Here is a 20,729-nt window from a genome sequence, read left to right on the forward strand (position 1 = left end):
CAAGATTTGCTTCTGTTTGGCCACATATTTTATGACTGGCAGCCACCAGCACTGGTTTTGCCTATTATATTGACCATGAATAATTTGAATTGGTCCTGGACCACCAACCCAGGGCACCCCTGCAAGTGTCCCGAGGCACCCCAGGGAGCCACGGCACACAGTTTGGGAACCTCTGCTGTAGACAACTATATACTGAAACTATGCAAAGCTGAGAGAACTAAATTCAACCCTGGGAAAAAAACTCATCTATTACAATATAAATCAAGTTTCCTGTGTATAGGTAACTGTGGTATAATGTTTAAAAATGTTTTTTTTTTTTTTTTTATACATAGCGAAGTGCTGAAACATACACACTTCAAACAGTATCAATTTAGAACACATTTACAAAAGGATGTATTCAATCTGTCGGCTAAAATTTATGTGGCGCAGGGAAGGTCTATTCAATGAAATAGCAGTTTTCCCACATCTTAAGTCGAGAGTCAGGCACGGAAACCTACCGATAACGCATAAATGGCGGGGGTTTATCCCCTGCGCAAACCCCCGAATTTTGCAGTTTTTCTGCTGACTTTATCTCGCAGCTCCACTTTTTGACATCAGGCATCCACACGCGGGGTAATCCCTGACAACTGGATTCCTTCAATGCAGCAATTATCCGTGGGATTTAGGAATACCACCATTAGTGTTTAATGCCACTGAGCTGTAAAATAGCAGATGTAAACTGCTCCTCCAAACTGTTCTTCAATTGAAATCCTATGCAGCATAATTCATTTGTAAGACTACTTTTTTAAGTGATTGGTAGGTTTTGTTAAACACAAAATGCACAGAATCCCAAGTTTGTCACTCAAGTGGTTTCCAAGGCCAGTTTTTCAACATGTATAAAATTGTAAGAGCCCATTATTTGCTTTTTGTCCTTTGTACAGTAGGTCAGCTTTCTATGCTTGTATCCCATGTGCTGTGGAATGCACATCATTAACTAAGCCACAGATGTACAGTATATAGTAACGCATTGCTTTCTTAGGGCAGTGTCAGATGGTTGTTTTAAAATGCCATGATTGATTGACCAGGAAATCACAGCATTTTAAAGCATGAATACTCAGTAATATAGGATGGGTAAATGGAATAGAATTCTTACTGGGAGTTTTAATTATAGCAGTGAAGTAAACAACTTCACTGAAAGCTACAACTTTTTTCAAAGGCCTCAACATCATCCACTACTGATGAAGTAAATCAAATATTAAATCCAAACACTTGAATTTATAAGGAAAAATACCAAATAAAGAAATGGATGTAAAGTTTTTGAGACTCATCACACAATATTTATAGACTTAAAATCGTACTTAAAACAATAAAAAAAAACAAAAAAACAAGTAGGAGTTAAAAATATGCTACAGTAACTTGTGGAAAAGACGCAAATAATCCAATTTGCTAGATATCCTCTGTAAAGTTGCCTGGCCAGGTAGATAGTTTAAAAGACTTATTTTTCTTCCAGCAAAATAATATTTATTATAAGATATTATCTCTTATAGGCCCGCTATTGTGTGCTTGACAGACACAGCCACTCTTTTCTCCCAGCAAACCAATCTCTTCCTCACTATCAAGGAGAAGGTTAAAATCCAGGTGCCCCTGAAAGGTTAAAAGAGATAGGAGAAAGAGGAGAGGAGGAAGGGGCAGGGGCGAGAGATGAAGGGAGAGACAGGAAGAAGAGGGGGAGTGAGATGGGAGGAAAAGGAGGAGAGAGAGAGAGAGAGAGAGATTTTTTAGGAAGGGGATTGGAACAGAGATGAGAAGATGATTGTAAGAAGGTGGGGAGGGAGAGAGAGGGGGGAAGAGATTGGAGAAAGGGTGTGGGGGTGGGAGAGATATGGAAGGAAGAGCAGGAGAGAGAGCGATGGGAGGAAAAGGTAAAGAGAGATGTCAGGAAAAGGGGGATAGAGAAATGGGAGCAAAGAGGGGGGGGGGTAGGGATTGTAGGAAAAAAAAGGGAGAGAGATGGGAGGAAAAGGGGTAGAGGGATGAGAGGAGGAGTGGAAGAAAAAGAAGAGAAAAATTGGAGGAAGATGTGGGGAGGGAAGGGAACGTGGGGGAGTAAAGAGAAAAAAAATGTGCAACACCGGTATCAATAGCAACAAACCCGGCAAATGATGGGCCAATATACTAGTTATTAATAAAAGTAATAAATTAGAATAAAAATACACAGAGAATTATTTTTTGGGTTATAAAAGGGAGAGAGGCAGGAGGAAGCGGGGGAGAGAGAGAGATGGAAGGAAGGAGGAGGCGACAGGGAAGAGTGAGATTACAGGAAAATGGGAGGGAGTGGGAGATGGGAAGGAGAGGAAATAAAAATTCTGCAACAGCAGGAACGATACAGCTACCAAACTGGTGACCGATAGGTCTAAAATACTAGTTATATGTAACAGTAATAAATTGTATAGAATAAAAATATTCACAGTGATTGTCTGGGGAAACATTCCCACACAAATGCTTATGGAATTCAAGAACCAAATCTATGGTATCAATTATGGAAATATTTTGGTGTTAAATATTGCTCCAAAACTAAAAAAGGGGTATCACGGTCAGTAGTTTACCTCATTTTCAGTATGTAGATCGACCTCACCTACACACTGCATCGAACTGAAGAAGCTGCTGAACTGTTCATTGATTTTTTCTACTAAATGCTTCAAAGGCGTAAGCCAATCTTGCTTCACCTGCACAAAAATAAAATACTTTTATTGAAAAGAGCTTTATTTTAACACAGGCTTAACTGATTGCATTGTATCACGTTCATGGCCTGTATGCTCTCTGTTGGTTTAAGCTTTACTGAATCAATTTCCTCTTGTGTCACATTAATATGTGAACACAAGATTTGTTAATCCATTTAAAAAAAAAAAAAGAAGAGCAAAGCAAATTTTAAATCTTATTTACATTTTTATTTTAATCATTTTTATTTATACTAGATACATTTTCGTTCTGTTCAGACATATTATGAACTTTATTTTCTTACAGTATAGGATCAATTTTTCCTAATGCATCTGAAGGACACTGCTACTTTTAATAAAGGGGCTGGGTATATGGAACAAGCACATTGACCATTAGCCAAACTAGATACAAAGTTCCCCTCCCCATAACCTACTATCCCCACCACAGAAAACTGTAGTAACTAGCTACTACCTAATGGTGAATATGCACTCCAAACTTAAAATTAAACAAAACAAAATTAAAAAGAGTAATAACCACAAGGTATGAAATGCATTGTTCCCCAGATGGATTACGAGAAATGGATTTTACAGTGAGTGCAAATATTCTATTTTCTCTGACATCCAATCTGGGGCACTGCTACTCTGGAATTCCCGACAGCAAGCCTAAAAGGGTAGGGGATTCTCCAGGAAAGCAGTGTGCAACTCTATATGCCTAATACTGGTCTCATTTGACACAAAAATGTATAACCTTATTTGCAAACGTGTGCATAGAAGACCAGTTTGCTCCCTGCACAGCTGCTCGACTGAAACACCATGGGGGTCTATGTAGTAAGCCTTGGAAAGAGATAAAGTGGACAGAGATAAAGTACCAGCCATCTAGCTCCTAACTGCCATGTTATAGGCTGTTTTTGAAAAATCACACCGTTGTCAGCAGATTGGTTGGTACTTTATCTCAATCCACTTTCTCTCTCTCTCTCCATGTTTCCCAGGAAACACAACATGACTAGAGTGGGTCTGAATGTTGTCTCACACTGGTCCTTTCACGGACACATATGCCTGCCAGAACATCACAGTAGGTGAACTTGCGGACTGCTTTTAATTCTGGCCAGTCCTGTTTTTGAGTACTGTATAAAACTAGAGACCACGGTAAACGGCTGAAGTCTAGTAAAGGTATAGTTTCAAGGGTTGTGGTAAGATATATTGACATACAGAAATGTCAACATGTTCGTTATGTCAACATTGGGGTCAATTCTATTCTCCGACAGTTGAATAGCGCCGGGAATTAGCTCCCAACGCTATTCAATTCAGCTCCAGTTAAGTCGGCGATGGCCCGTTCTCGCCGACTAAACAGGTTGAATTGTTGGGAGAACGGGCATTCTCCGACTTAACTCCCCGGCGCGAGGCTGATTCCCGACAGAATCAGCCTTGCGCCGGCCGCGAGGCAGCACTTTTGTCGGGTTTCTTCTCTCATCCCCCGGGGATGAGAGAAGAATTCCCGACAATTGAGGGTCACTCGTCGCTGTATTGAATAGCGCCGGGAGTTTGTCGGAGAATAGAATTGACCCCATTGTGTATGTAGACAGCCAAAATGTAGACAGAACATTTTCCACTATATTAGACTGATCCTAACCCCAAATTAAGCATTAAAATTCTACGCTGACATGCATAAAGTCGACATTTCTGTATGTTGACATAATATCCATGTCAATATTCAGAACAGGTTGACATTATGACCGGATACTATTTGTAAATCTAGAACATCAATGAGATATAAGTCGATATTCAATTGTTTTGTGACCCCGTTTTCCCATCTAAAGTGACGAGAGATCGCAGGGCGCAATTAAAATGTTTGTTTTGTTTTGTGCTGTGTGCACCCATAAAGGTCGAGTTTAGCCGTGTAAAGCATCTAAACCCGACCGCAAACCATGTGTGTCCTTATGGGTTAGAAGAAAAGGATTTAATAGGTAAGAACATAAATCTCCTTTCTTCTTCAGTCATAGGGAAATCAGGGATAAAACTGGGATGTCCCAAAGCTATTCCCCTAAGGGAAGGGAAGGGATGCTCCTGAGCTGCGCTAAGTACCAGTCACCCAAAGGCTGCATCTGCATAGGCAAAGGTGCCAAAGGAATAGAACCTGATAAATGTATAGGCAAAGGACCACGTGACTGCTTTACAAAGCTGCTCCACAGAGGAGCCATGTCATGCTGCCTAAGAAGTCCCCATTGACATAGTCGAATGAGTCGCTGACACTGTAGCAGGGGCAGGAAGGTCTTACGCAGAATATGCTTGGCGGATAGACAAATGGAGCCTTCTGGTCAATGTCTTCTTTTTAGCCGGCCAGCCAAGTTTGTAAAAGTCATATAGGACAAAGAGAGAATCCGTTCTAAGGAGATCTCTTTTCCTGTCTGCATAAATCCGGAGGGCCCACACATATCCAAAGAGGACTCCTCAAGCGAAGAATCCAGTACTTGGAAAGAAGGGACCACAATCTCATGGTTGAAATAAAAGAGGTGATTCAGAACTAAATTTAGCACATCAACGATCAGTTTCTCTGACATGCGGAGGGATGCCCAGCACAGGGCTAGTCCGCCCCGCATGTCAGGCCCTGCTCCCCCCCAGCAAGGGTGCGAAAGCATTGCATGGCTGCAATGCTTTCACACCCAAGTAGCTAGCTGCGCTGGCAGGCGGCTACCTGCCGTGTTTTGGGTCGCAGCAACTGCGTGTGACGTCATGCAGCCGCCACGGCTCGCCCACACAACGGTTCGGACACGTCTGCGTTGTCCGGACCGCGCCCCACCAATGGCGTTTTAATGCCGTTGGCACGCCCCGCCTCAGTCTGATTGACAGCATATCACTGGGACTTACTGGGAGCGCAAGCACGCCCACTGCTGTGTGTGCGCACTCCACAAAAGCCTTCAGAGTGCGATCGCTGCCGTTGCAGTGATTGCCTCTCAATCACCCCCAAAATCTGGAAACTACCTTAGGGAGGTAGCCTAATCGCATTCTAAGAAAGTCTGGTCCGAGTGAAGAATAAGAAAAGCTTAATGACAAGACAAGGCGCTCAAGTCAGACACTCTGCGGGCTGTTGCTCTGGTGAGGAGGAATACAGTTTTCCATGTAAGCCAGCGGATGTCTACTGTGTCCAAAGGCTCAAAGGCGAACAACTGGAAAGATGGAAGAACGGATCCACTGGGGGAACAAAAAGAGGTTGCAAATGAAGGACAGCCTGCAAAAAAGTCCATACATCTCAATCATTACAAAAAGAATGATGCAATTCAATATTCCAACCAATCTTTATCCAATTGAACAGCGCTACTAACAATATAAAAATAAGAAATGTATGTGTAGCCCTCAGGTATGGAAGGTAAGCCAAAACTAATAAATATTATTATTTTAATTAGCTAAAGAATCAGCATAGACAATAATATCAGTATTCATGAAATAAATATAACCTCTGTAAAAAACAGTGATATAAGATCCGGCCGTAAAGGAAGACTCAGCGTGGCATCGATGGAGAGGCCTAGAAGATTTGTGTAACAAGCTTGTTGCAGCCAATCTGGAGACACTAGGATCACGGTCTGTTTCTCCTTCAAACTACAACTTGCAGAGAACCTGCAGAAACAGTGAAATTGGATGGAAGATATACAGTACATGAGGGGGAAAGTCCACCGAACCGTTAGTGCAGAGGTTCTCAAACTCGGTCCTCGGGGGCCCACACAGTGCATGTTTTGCAGGTCTCCTCACAGAATCGCAAGTGAAATAATTAGCTCCACCTGTGGACCTTTTAAAATGTGTCAGTGAGTAATTAATACACCTGTGCACCTGCTGGGTTACCTGCAAAACATGCACTGTGTGGGCTCCCGAGGACCGAGTTTGAGAACCTCTGCGTTAGTGTGTCCACCAGGAGAGCTTAGGAATCCCTGGTAAGCGAGCAGTATCTTGGCAGCTTATGGTTGTTGATGTCAAGTAAGCCCCAGCAAAGAACCAGGAGGGGAAAGATATCTGGGTGTAGGGCCCACTCGCCCGAGTGAACGTCCTGGTGGCTAGGAAGCCTGCCTACAAATTTTGGACCCTAGGAATGTAGACTGCAGACAGAGCTGGAAAATGATGCTCTGCCCGCTGGAAAATGCGACTCACCTCCTTTATGGCGCCGCGACTGCCACCCTGATGGTTTATGTAGGTGATGGCTGATGCGTTATCAGACCAGTTAATGCGGGAGGAGTGGCAAAGAACTCTATAGACTGCTCGATGCTCCAGAATATTGATTGGAAGCCGGCTCTCCTTAACCGTCCACCAGCCTTGATTTGTCTGATGACAAGTCACCCCCACCCTGAAGACTTCTGTTGGTGGTGAGCAGGACCTAGCCCTGGATCCAAAAGGGGCATCCCTTGGCTAGGTAGGACTGGTGGAGCCACCACAAAAGGGAGTGATAGACCTCTCAAGAGAGAACGATCTTCTGTGACCTGAGCTGCAGATGGGACTTGTTCCAGCGGGTCAGAATCGCCATTTGCAGAGGACGAGAGTGAAACTGGCCATACAGATGTGTCCTCTTACATCCTCGCTGCAGTCACGCTAAACAGCCCTTGAAGTTGCGCCATACCGTGGCGTGACTTGGTAGCGTCGAGCATCTTTTTTTGCAGTCACTCACAGAATATAGGCATGCTGCATATCATTTTAATCAACAGAAGCGGATTCATGTTACATTACTTTACGTCCAAGATGCATTTTCATGGAAAAACGCAAGAAAAGACACTCTGCGCTACCGTGTCACACGGTACTCACGTGTGTAACCCGACTTGCAGCGCACGGAGTAAAGATGTAAGAGGATACAGCTGTACACCACCATGTTGAAGGGAAGAGACCAGAGAGCCCAGGATCTGCAAGCAAGAGTGTATTTACACTCAATGGTGACCTAAAAATTAGCTAGTTTTGGTCTGTAAGGACTGAAGCCTGTCCAAGAAATGAACCCCTACTCAAGTAAGGATCCAGTATGTGGCATCTCTTGAGACAGTCAGGATGGATTTTCACTAGTTGGTGATTCACCCATGAGACTGAAGGAATTCCACCATGAAACGGATATGATCCCTGATGACATCCGGTGACCGGGCCAAGGAAAGTAGGTCATCCAGATACCACAGGATTTGGACACTTCTGTGTCGGAGATGTAATGCCATGCTCGCCATGACTTTCGTGAAAACGTGAGGAGCCATGAAAAGCACAAATGGCAATGCCTAAAACTGAAAGTGTTCCTCCCGTACAGAAAACTTGAGGAAGTACTGATGACTTAGCCAGATGGGAATATGCAACTATGCATCCTGTATAGAGTATCTAAGGATGCCATGAAGTCTGTGGGTACCACAACTGACATAGTCCACCAAGGCATCTGCTGAGCATCCGATGGCTTAGCCACCCAAGCGGATGCCAGTGCTGGGCGTGCAATAGCACCTGCATTCGAAACATGTGGAAGTTGAGTTTCTTATACGTCGGATCCTTAAGGGATGCAGAGTTAGGAAAAGGCAAGGTAGTAGTTTTCACTAGCCGGCAATGAGAGAATCCACCAAAGTAGAGGACTCCCATTTGGCTCTATCCACAGCTGAGAGCGGAGTAAAGGCAGCAATGTGCTTAGATACCAGCACCTGTTAGGGTAAGTTCATGCCTCCACAAGGAGATCCTTAAGTTGAGCAGAAGGGAACTACCTTGTTCTGACGCTTACATACTGGGGCACTAAACTCAAAGGTCTGCTCCGAATCCTTCATCAAAAGTGTAGATTTAACTGCCTTGATCAGGGCCTCAATATCCACCTGTGGTAGGGAGTCCTCCAGAATAGAGGAGGTCTCAACATCCAAGGTAATGGAAATATTATCACCATGACCTGAGTCCAAGTCATAAACAGACAGGGGCGTAGAGCTATCTAGTCTGGTAGGCTGGCGCTTGGATGGGTGGTCTGTCTAGCATCTGCTGGAAAGATGCCGACACTTGTGGCAACCATTGCATTGACTAAGCATCCACAGTGGTTCCATGGTAGATGGCTGTGAAACACCCTGAGCAGGTAGACTGCTGGTAGCCTGGCCCATGCCTATAGGTAGACTAGCAGGAAAAGTGGGCCTGGGGGTTGCAGGCTGGTTAACTAACTGCAACATTACTTGTGAAAGTGCGGAAGCCAATGCTGGTTCCTGCCTGGAAGCCGTGGCAGAAGGGACTTCCTGCTGCACAGTCATGAAATACTGGATGTAGAGACCATCATGAACAGGAGGAGAAAGCACTTCAGCACAGGTCACATAGTTATGCAACACTTAGTGCCCACCTCCCAGGGTGCACTGCTTGAAGACTTGCCCCATCACACAAAAGTTATCCAAACTGAAGTGTGCAATTAAGGGGTAGTGCACGGAATGTGGGGCTATGCATATAAGTAATATCTATGTGAATGCCAATAAATAAACTGGTGTTAACAACTGAATGTACAAACGAACATAAAACATTCATTGCAAAAGACCAATGGGCAAATAGTGCTCAACAATCCAACATAAACATTGGATGGGGATAAAGGAAGGGGGTGGGGGGGGGGGGGGGGGGGGTGAGAGAGGAAGAAAAATGTATAACCTGACTACCTATAGTGACGTATACAGGGAGACAGGAGGCTGTGATTCTCTTTGCTGATGTGCTGAGGCAGGCAATGTGCTAAAATTGCTGCCCAGCTACTCATGAATGGAGGAGAGGAGAAAAATACCCAGTAGCAGGATGCCTGCTGGAGGAAACGCACCAAGGGGGTGGGGCTGATAGGGAAAGCCTACCTTCCTCGTCTGGCCTGGACTCCTGGGTAATGGCTGCTACACTGTATAGTGCCCATGTTACCATAAGAATCATCATGGTGGTCTAGTGGGGATGCCGAAACAGCCTGGTCCCCCACTGCCAGCACCATCGGTGATCTCCCTTAACCAAGCAGGAAACCACCTTACTGGTCTCCGATGGCTCCGGCTGCTGCTTCTCTACAATGTGCTGGAGCCTGGCCGAGGTCACTGACCCAGTTACCAGCGTTGCTGATCGTTGGAGCAGCAGTGAGAGCACCTCTGGCACCGACTCACTGCCTGCTCAAGTAAATGTAAAATTCAAATCAAAGAAACTATGAAGAAGCTACTTAAAAGGAGCCCATGTAAAAAAAAGTGCCCTTCTTTATGAGGTGCCAAACTGAAACTGGATGCCTGTGGCTGGGGGCAGGGTATAGGGGAGAGGGAGCCTGTGCTGCTGGGAAAGAAAAGGAGATTTATGGTAAAAGGGGGTACTAACGGAGAGATCCATGCTTAAAATCTAAGCAATCTGACTAGATTGCTTAGATTTTAAGAACAGATCACTCGTGTGTACCCCCCACAGCGATAGCGATGCGCTATCGCCGGTGCTAGATTGAGCCTTCATGCAGGACAATCTAGCATGTCGCTCATTTCACCCGCTGGGTGAAATGAGCGGCCCCCCGTCTTCCCCCGCATTGCTCAGCACACATCGCGCTGTGCTGAGCAGCGGGAGAGATGTGTGCTGAGTGGTTCGCTCAGCACACATCTCTCCCGTGTACATGGGCCTTAAGAACTTACCCTTGTTAAATCTCTTTCTGCGAGGTACACTGGATTCCACAACTAATAACATCGGGGTGTACAGTAGTATCTTGATCCGGAGGCACCAACAGCTAAAGCTTTGACCTTCTTCCCAGGATGCATAACGCCGCCTCCTCTATAAACCCGCCTCCATGCACAGGAGCTCAGTTTGTTAACCAGTGCAATGCAGTAGCAGGTAAGAGATACGACAACAGTTAGTAGCCACAGACATCACATTCTCACGACAGGAGAAGGTATCAGCGGCTAATGCCTTACCTACCCAAAGAAGCCAAGTGCGTCAGGGTGGGCGCCCTGTGGAATCCAGTGTACCTCGCAGAAGGAGATTTAATAAGGGTAAGTTCTTACCATAAATCTCCTTTTCTGCAGTGGGGTACACTGTATTCCACAGGGAATAACATTGGGGATGTCCTAAAGCAGCTCCTCATGGGAGGGGACGCACTGCAGCGGGCACAAGAACCCGGCGTCCAAAGGAAGCATCCTGGGAGGTGGAAGTATCGAAGGCATAGAACCTTATGAACGTGTTCACTGAGGACCACGTAGCCGCCTTGCACAATTGTTCCAGGGACACACCACGGCGGGCCGCCCAAGAGGGTCCAACAGACCGAGTGGAATGGGCTTTGATAGTAGCAGGAGCTGGAAGACCAGCCTGTACGTAAGCTTGTGCAATCACCATTCTAATCCATCTGGCCAGGGTCTGCTTATTTGCAGGCCAGCCACGTTTGTGAAAACCAAACAGTACAAAGAGAGAATCAGATTTCTGAATGGAGGCAGTTCTCTTCACATAGATACGGAGAGCCCGTACCACATCCAAAGACCGCTCTTTGAAGGACAAATCGGGAGAGTTAAGGGCCGGAACCGCAATCTCTTGGTTAAGGTGGAACGAAATCACCACCTTAGGAAGATAACCAGGGCGCGTTCGAAGAACTGCCCGGTCACGGTAAAAAATCAGAAAGGGAGACCTACAGGATAAGGCACCCAAGTCTGAAACCCGTCTAGCCGAAGCAACAGCTAGCAAAAACAAGACCTTAAGTGTAAGCCACTTGAGGTCCACAGTCTTCAAACGGAGCCTCTTGTAGGGCATTCAGCACAACAGACAAATCCCAAGGAGCCACAGGAGGCAAGTAGGGAGGTTGAATTCGTAGAACACCCTGAGTGAACGTGTGAACATCAGGAAAAGTCGCAATTTTTCTCTGAAACCACACCGATAAGGCAGAAACATGTACCTTGAGGGAGGCCAGACGAAGGCCTGAGTCAAGGCCTCGTTGCAGAAAGGCCAAAAGATTGGCATTACTGAACTTGAACGCATCGCAATTCCTATCGGCACACCAGGTGAAATAGGAATTCCAGACCCTATGATAAAATCCGAGTAGAAGCCGGTATACGGGCCTTCAACATTGTTTGAATAACCGCCTCAGAAAAACCTTTGGCCCTCAGGACGGAAGCTTCAAGAGCCACGCCGTCAAAGCCAGTCGGGTCAAGTCCTGGTAGACACATGGGCCCTGAACAAGGAGGTCTGGGCGCTGTGGAAGTAGAAGAGAACGCTCTAACGAGAGACCCTGGAGGTCTGAGAACCAATGCCGTCTGGGCCACGCAGGAGCGATCAGAAGTAGGATTCCTCCTTCTTGCTTGAACTTCCTTATTATCCTGGGCAGGAGTGACACCGGAGGGAACACGTATGGCAGCCGAAAGTTCCATGGAATTGCCAGTGCGTCCACGAACGCTGCTTGAGGATCCCTTGTCCTTGCTCCGAAGACTGGAACCTTGTTGTTGTGTCGAGACGCCATCAGGTCTACATCTGGTAGGCCCCACTTGTCCACTAGGAGTTGAAATACTTCTGGATGAAGGCTCCACTCTCCGGCGTGTACGTCCTGACGACTGAGGAAGTCCGCTTCCCAGTTGAGGACTCCCGGGATGAACACTGCCGATATGGCTGGCAGATGGCGTTCCACCCATTGAAGAATCTTTGACACTTCCATCATTGCCATGCGGCTTCGAGTGCCGCCTCGATGATTTATGTACGCCACCGTGGTGGCGTTGTCTGACTGTACCTGAACAGACCTGTTCCGTACCAGAGGCATGGCGAATGTCAGCGCATTGAACACTGCCCTCAGTTCCTGAACATTTATCGAGAGGCGAGACTCCTCCCAGGTCCAACGATCCTGAAGGGAGTGCTACTCCGACACCGCTCCCCAACCCCTCAGGCTGGTGTCCGTCGTCAGAAGGACCCAGTTGGAGATCCAGAAGGGACGGCCCCTGCTCAGCTGCTGGTCCTGGAGCCACCAGGTCAGTGACAGATGGACCTCCGGAGACAAAGAGATCATTTGAGACCAGATCCAGTGAGGCAGGCCGTCCCACTTGGCAAGAACCAGTTTCTGTAGAGGGCGGGAATGAAATTGAGCATACTCTACCATGTCGAAAGCCGATACCATGAGGCCCAGTACTTGCATCGCCGAGTGTATCGACACTCGTGGACGAGACAGGAAACGTCGTATTCTGTCCTGAAGGTTCGGGACTCTCTCCTGGGACAAAAACAACCGCTAGTTGTGAATGTCCAACATTGCTCCCAGGTGCAACATGCTCTGAGCAGGGACCAGGGATGATTTTTTCCAGTTGATGAGTCACCCGTGGGCTTGCAGAAACTGGACTGTCAGTTCCAGAAGACGGAGGAGAACTTCTGGCGAGTTGGCCAGGATCAGCAAGTTGTCCAGATACGACAGGATCCTGATACCCTGACGGTGTAGTACAGCCGTCATCACCGCTATGACTTTGGTGAAGACTCGCGGAGCTGTCGTTAGTCCAAAAGGCAAGGCCCGGAATTGATAATAGAAGCTGCCAATAGCAAACCGCAGGTATTGCTGGTGCGACATGGCAATAGGAATATGCAGGTAAGCATCCTGTATATCCAGGGATACCATATAATCCCCTGGCTCCAAAGCCAGAACAATAGAGCGGAGTCTCCATACGGAATTTGGATACCCGCACCAATTTGTTCAAAGACTTGAGGTTGAGATTGGGCCGCGAGGACCCATTCGGTTTCGGGACTAGGAACAGCGTGGAATAGTACCCCCTGCCCCTCTGAGACAGGGGCACCGGTACTACCACTCCTGTGTCCAGGAGGGATCGTACCACCACTTGCAGAGCGTTTGCCTTTGTCAGATCTGAAGGGATGTCTGTTGAGCAAAACCGATGAGGGGGACGTTTCTTGAAGGAGATGGCGTACCCTTGAGTGACGACTTCCCGTACCCAGGCGTCCGAAGTGGTCTTTAACCACTCTTGAGCAAACCCTAGAAGTCGGCCTCCCACTCTGGGGTCCTCTAGAGGGAGGTCCGCCCCGTCATGCGGCCGTCTTATCACATTGTTTCGAGTACGCCTGACCCTTCGCTTTACCTGGAGACCTGTAGGAACGAAAGGAAGTACTTTTAGCCTTTGACGTTGAAGGAGCAGTATAAGGTAGACATGCAGTCTTAGAGGCCAGGTCAGTAACAATTTTGTTGAGATCTTCCCCAAACAAAATGTTTCCCTTAAACGGGAGAACCTCCAGAGTTTTCTTAGAGTTTATGTCCACAGACCAGGACCGTAACCAGAGAATCCGACGAGCCAGAATGGACGCAGTAGCCGCTTTGGCCGCCAGGACACCAGCATCGGAGGCCGCCTCCTGAATGTATTAAGAAGCCGTAAACAATATAGGAGAGGCATTGTTTCGCATTGTCAGGAAAGTTGGACGGTAGTTCCTCCTCCACCTCTGAACCCAGGCCGTAATGGCCTCGGCAGCCCAAGAGGCCGCAATAGTGGGTCTATGCATTGCTCCTGCCAGAGTATAAATAGACTTCAAGCAGCCCTCAACACGTTTATACGTCGGTTCCTTCAGAGAAGTGACGGCAGTGACCGGCAGAGCAGAGGATACCACCATCCGTGCGACATGCGAGTCCACTGAAGGCGGTGTTTCACAATTTTTAGTCAACTCTGCAGAGAGAGGATAGCGAGCAAGCATCTTCTTATGAGGTGTAAACTTTTTCCCCGAATTTTCCCAGGATTCCTGACGTATGTCCACTAGGTGGTCAGAATGAGGTAAAACAAGTTGGGTCACCTTCTGACGCTCAAACCTATCGGGTTTCTTAGAAGCATCCTGAGGATCGGTATCGTCAGTGATCTGAAGAATAAATAAGAATTTACTCACCGGTAATTCTATTTCTCGTAGTCCGTAGTGGATGCTGGGTACTCCGTAAGGACCATAGGGAATAGACGGGCTCCGCAGGAGACTGGGCACTCTTAAAAGAAAGATTAGGTACTATATCTGGTGTGCACTGGCTCCTCCCTCTATGCCCCTCCTCCAGACCTCAGTTAGGGAAACTGTGCCCGGAAGAGCTGACATTACTAGGAAAGGATTTGGAATCCAGAGTAAGACTCATACCAGCCACACCAATCACACCGTACAACTTGTGATAACTATACCCAGTTAACAGTATGAACAACAACTGAGCCTCATTCAACAGATGGCTCAGAACAATAACCCTATAGTTAAGCAATAACTATATACAAGTATTGCAGAAAGTCCGCACTTGGGACGGGCTCCCAGCATCCACTACGGACTACGAGAAATGGAATTACCGGTGAGTAAATTCTTATTTTCTCTGACGTCCTAGTGGATGCTGGGTACTCCGTAAGGACCATGGGGATTATACCAAAGCTCCCAAACGGGCGGGAGAGTGCAGATGACTCTGCAGCACCGAATGAGCAAACTCAAGGTCCTCCTCAGCCAGGGTATCAAACTTATAGAATTTTGCAAAAGTGTTTGATCCCGACCAAGTAGCAGCTCGGCAAAGTTGTAAAGCCGAGACCCCTCGGGCAGCCGCCCAAGAAGAGCCCACCTTCCTCGTGGAATGGGCTTTTACTGATTTAGGATGCGGCAGTCCAGCCGCAGAATGTGCAAGTTGAATCGTGCTACAGATCCAGCGAGCAATAGTCTGCTTTGAAGCAGGAGCACCCAGCTTGTTGGGTGCATGCATGATAAACAGCGAGTCAGTTTTTCTGACTCTAGCCGTCCTGGAAACATAGATTTTCAGGGCCCGGACTACGTCCAGCAACTTGGAATCCTCCAAGTACCGAGTAGCCGCAGGCACCACAATAGGTTGGTTCAAATGAAACGCTGATACCACCTTTGGGAGAAATTGGGGACGAGTCCTCAATTCTGCCCTGTCCATATGGAAAATCAGATATGGGCTTTTACAGGACAAAGCCGCCAATTCTGACACACGCCTAGCTGAGGCCAAGGCCAACAGCATGACTACCTTCCACGTGAGATACTTCAACTCCACGGTCTGAAGTGGCTCAAACCAATGTGATTTTAGGAAATCCAACACTACGTTGAGATCCCAAGATGCCACTGGAGGCACAAAAGGGGGCTGAATATGCAGCACTCCCTTAACAAACGTCTGAACTTCAGGCAGTGAAGCCAGTTCTTTTTGAAAGAAAATAGACAGGGCCGAAATCTGGACTTTAATGGATCCCAATTTTAGGCCCATAGTCACTCCTGACTGTAGGAAGTGCAGAAATCGACCCAGCTGAAATTCCTCTGTTGGGGCCTTCATGGCCTCACACCAAGCAACATATTTTCGCCATATGCGGTGATAATGTTTTGCTGTCACATCCTTCCTAGCTTTTATCAGCGTAGGAATGACTTCAACTGGAATGCCCTTTTCCATTAGGATCCGGCGTTCAACCGCCATGCCGTCAAACGCAGCCGCGGTAAGTCTTGGAACAGACAGGGCCCCTGCTGTAGCAGGTCCTGTCGGAGCGGCAGAGGCCAAGGGTCCTCTGAGATCATTTCTTGTAGTTCCGGGTACCAAGTTCTTCTTGGCCAATCCGGAACGATGAGTATAGTTCTTACTCCTCTCTTTCTTATTATCCTCAGTACCTTTGGTATGAGAGGAAGAGGAGGGAACACATAAACCGACTGGTACACCCACGGTGTCACTAGAGCGTCCACAGCTATCGCCTGAGGGTCCCTTGACCTGGCGCAATATCTTTTTAGCTTTTTGTTGAGTCGGGACGCCATCATGTCCACCTGTGGCCTTTCCCAACGATTTACAATCAGCTGGAAGACTTCTGGATGAAGTCCCCACTCTCCCGGGTGGAGGTCGTGCCTGCTGAGGAAGTCTGCTTCCCAGTTGTCCACTCCCGGAATGAACACTGCTGACAGTGCGCTTACGTGATTCTCCGCCCAGCGAAGAATTCTGGTGGCTTCTACCATCGCCACCCTGCTCCTTGTGCCGCCTTGGCGGTCACATTAGCCACTGCGGTGATTTTGTCTGACTGAATCAGAACCGGTTGGTCGCGAAGCAGGGTCTCCGCTTGACTTAGGGCGTTGTATATGGCCCTTAGTTCCAGGATATTGATGTGAAGGCAAGTCTCCTGCCTTGACCACAGTCCTTGGAAATTTCTTCCCTGTGTGACTGCCCCCCACCCTCGGAGGCTTGCATCCGTGGTCACCAGGACCCAGTCCTGAATGCCGAATCTGCGACCTTCGAGAAGGTGAGCACTCTGCAGCCACCACAGGAGAGACACCCTGGCCCTGGGGGATAGGGTGATTAACCGATACATCTGAAGATGTGATCCGGGCCATTTGTCCAGTAAGTCCCATTGGAAGGTCCTCGCATGGAACCTGCTGAAGGGAATGGCCTCGTATGATGCCACCCTCCTTCCCAGGACTCGAGTGCAGTGATGCACTGACACCTGTTTTGGTTTTAATAGATTCCTGACCAGTGTCACGAGCTCCTGAGCTCTCTCTATCAGGAGATAAACCCTTTTCTGGTCTGTGTCTAGGATCATGCCTAGGAGAGGCAGATGAGCTGTAAGAACCAACTGCGACTTTGGAATATATAGAATCCAGCCGTGTTGCCATTACACTTCCAGAGAAAGTGATACGCTGTTCAGCAACTGCTCTCTTGATCTCGCTTTTATGAGGAGATCGTCCAAGTACGTGATAATAGTGACACCTTGCTTCCGCAGGAGCACCATCATTTCCGCCATTACCTTGGTGAATATTCTCAAGGCCGTGGAGAGACCAAACGGCAACGTCTGAAATTGGTAATGACAATCCCGTACCGCAATTCTGAGGTACGCCTGATGAGGTGGATAAATGGAGACATGAAGGTATGCATCCGTTATGTCCCGAGCCACCATAAACTCTCCCCCTTTCAGGCTTGCAATGACCGCTCTTAGCGATTCCATCTTGAACTTGAACCTTTTCAGGTATATGTTCAGGGATTTTAAATTCAATATGGGTCTGACCGAACCGTCTGGTTTCGGACTACAACATGGTCGAATAATACCCCCCTCCTTGTTGAAGGAGGGGAACCGTGACCACCACCTGTTGAAAATATAATTTGTGAATTGCAGTTAACACTGTTTCCCTCTCGTGGGGGGAAGCCGGCAGGGCCGTCGGTGAGGGGGCATCTTCTCAAAGTCCAGCTTGTATCCCTGAGACACAATATCTATTGCCCAGGGATCTAACAGGGAGTGAACCCACTTGTGGCTGAACTTACGAAGGCGTGCCCCCACCGGGCCTAGCTCCGCCTGTGGAGCCCCAGCGACATGCGGTGGATTTTTGTATATGCCGGGGAGGACTTCTGTTCCTGGGAACTAGCTGTATTGTGCAGCTTCTTTCCTCTACCCCCGCCTCTGGCAAGAAAGGACGCACCTCGGACTTTCTTGTCTCTTTATTCGAAAGGCTGCATTTAATAATGTCGTGCTTTCCTAGGCTGTGCAGGAATATAAGGCAAAATATCAGAATTACCAGCTATAGCTGTGGAGACCAGGTCCGAAAACCCTTCTCCACACAATCCTCAGCCTTCCATATGCCTCTTAAGTCGGCATCATCTGTCCATTGCATATTCTACAGGACACGTCAAGCAGAAATCGACATAGCTTTGACTCTAGGACCCAGTATACTCATGTCTCTTTGGGCATGTTTTATATATACATATCTCTTAAGACAGCATCTTTAATATATATATATCTCTATATATACATATATATATATATATATATATATATATATATCTATATGCATACTAGGGTCTCAATCTCTGCTGATAAGGTACCTGTCCACGCTGCCACAGCGCTATAAAGCCATGCCGACACAATCGCCGGTCTGAGTAGTGTACCAGAATGTGCACGCTATCTGCAGGATCCCTGAGAATAGCTGTTACGTCAGGGCTACCTTTTGGGCAAACGTGACACCCTAGGGGAAGATTCCCATCATATCCTGGCCCTTGTGGGGAAAGGATACTGCCTGAGAATTCTTTGTGGGAAACTGCAGTCTCTTGTCTGGAGATTCCCGCTCTTTTTCATCATGAGAGGAGGGAAATTTACCTCAGCTTTCTTCCCCTTAAACATGTGTACCCTTGTGTCAGGGACAGATGAGTCATCAGTGATATGCAAATCATCTTTTATTACAATAATCATATATTGAATACTTTTCTGCCATTTTGGCTGTAACTTTGCATTATCGTAGTCGACGCTGGAGTCAAACTCCGTGTCGATATCAGTGTCTATTATTTTGGATAGTGAGCATTGAGAGACTCTAAAGGTCTCTGCGACATAGGGACAGACATGGGTAGATTTCCTGTCTGTTCTCTAATCTTTTGTGCAATAAATTCACCTTAGCACTTAATTACACATATCCAAACAGGTGTCGGCGTTGTCAACGGAGACACCCTCTCACACACATATTTGCTCCATCTCCTCCTTAGGGGAGCCTTTACCTCAGACATGTCGACACACATGTACCGACACACCACACACTCAGGGAATGCTCATCTGAAGACAATTCCTGCATAAGGCCCTTTGGAGAGACAGAGAGAGAGTATGCCAGCACACACCCCAGCGCTATTAACCCAGGAATAACACAGTAACTTAATGTTAACCCAGTAGCTGCTGTTTATATTGATTTTTGCGCCTAATTATGTGCCCCCCCTCTCTTTTTACCCTCTTCTACCGTGTAACTGCAGGGGAGAGACTGGGGAGCTTCCTCTCAGCGGTGCTGTGGAGAAAAAACATGGCGCTGGTGAGTGCTGAGGAAGAAGCCCCGCCCCCTCGACGGCGGGCTTCTGTCCCGCTTTCATGTACAATTTTGGCGGGGGCTCATACATATATACAGTGCCCAACTGTATATTATGCAAACTTTTGCCAAAGAGGTCTCCAATTGCTGCCCAGGGCGCCCCCCCCTGCGCCCTACAGTGACCGGAGTATGTGGGTTTAGTGTGGGAGCAATGGCGCACAGCTGCAGTGCTGTGCGCTACCTCATATGAAGACTGGAGTCTTCTGCCGCCGATTTCGAAGTCTTCTTGCTTCTGTCACCGGCTTCTGTCTTCCGGCTCTGCGAGGGGGACGGCGGCGCGGCTCCGGGATCGGACGACCAAGGGTGCGATCCTGTGTACGATCCCTCTGGAGCTAATGGTGTCCAGTAGCCTAAGAAGCAGGACCTATCTTCAGTGAGTAGGGCTGCTTCTCTCCCCTCAGTCCCACGTAGCAGAGAGTCTGTTGCCAGCAGATCTCTCTGAAAATAAAAAAACCTAACAAAATACTTTCTTATAGCAAGCTCAGGAGAGCTCACTAAGTAGCACCCAGCTCGTCCGGGCACAGATTCAAACTGAGGTCTGGAGGAGGGACATAGAGGGAGGAGCCAGAACACACCAGAATCCAAATTCTTTCTTAAAGTGCCCTGTCTCCTGCGGAGCCCGTCTATTCCCCATGGCCCTTACGGAGTCCCCAGCATCCACTAGGACGTTAGAGAAATTGCTGTAACTGAGAGGACAGAGCATCTGTCCACGGTGGGTTAACGGCAGGGACAAAATGTGGCTGCAGAGGTACAGGTGGTCCCATAGGGCGCGTGCTATTAGCCACCAGCTTACTCAGCAAGCCAGAGAAAGTAGTCCAAGGTGGGTCCTGATGGGCCCCCGCTGCTACAATCTGACTGGGAGGCAAGCACTGGACCCCATCGGCTGCAGTATTATCCTCTAATAGGTCCGTGACGTCAGCACCGCGCACTGCGGGATTGGTCCCCGAACCGTCACCCTGCGTAGCCGACATGATATGGAGGCTATACCCAGAGCAACACAGTACAAGAAATGCAGAAAGAAATACCCCACAAGATTCCCTGTGCAATGTAAAACACAAACAGAGGATCCAAGGGGTATGCGGTGACTGAAACACACAGGGAAAAATATTATTTCAGTATATCCTGTGAAACACCTACAGTATATTACAATAAAAACCCTGACGCACTTAGCCCCTGACGCACTTAGCCCCCCAGGGTATAGAATATAGGGATAGCAGTAGGAGTGGGATACACAGAATAGATATATCACACAGCAGCTATATGCACACACACGCAGTCACATGTACAATGCAGAAATAATGACAAGCA

General features: G+C 47.6%; 1 protein-coding gene across 1 annotated transcript in view; it reads right to left on the bottom strand.

Moving 5' to 3' along the window:
* The window catches only part of SMC5 (structural maintenance of chromosomes 5), a 403,478-nt gene that overhangs the window by 8,797 nt on the left and 373,952 nt on the right, over positions 1 to 20,729 (bottom strand). The window contains exon 21 of the mRNA XM_063913893.1: positions 2,586 to 2,705. Within this exon, the coding sequence (XP_063769963.1) occupies positions 2,586 to 2,705 (120 nt within the window). The remainder of the gene's footprint in view (positions 1 to 2,585; positions 2,706 to 20,729) is intronic.

The sequence above is a fragment of the Pseudophryne corroboree genome, chromosome 1 (assembly GCF_028390025.1).
Source record: "Pseudophryne corroboree isolate aPseCor3 chromosome 1, aPseCor3.hap2, whole genome shotgun sequence".
NCBI classification, from domain to species: Eukaryota; Metazoa; Chordata; class Amphibia; order Anura; family Myobatrachidae; genus Pseudophryne; species Pseudophryne corroboree.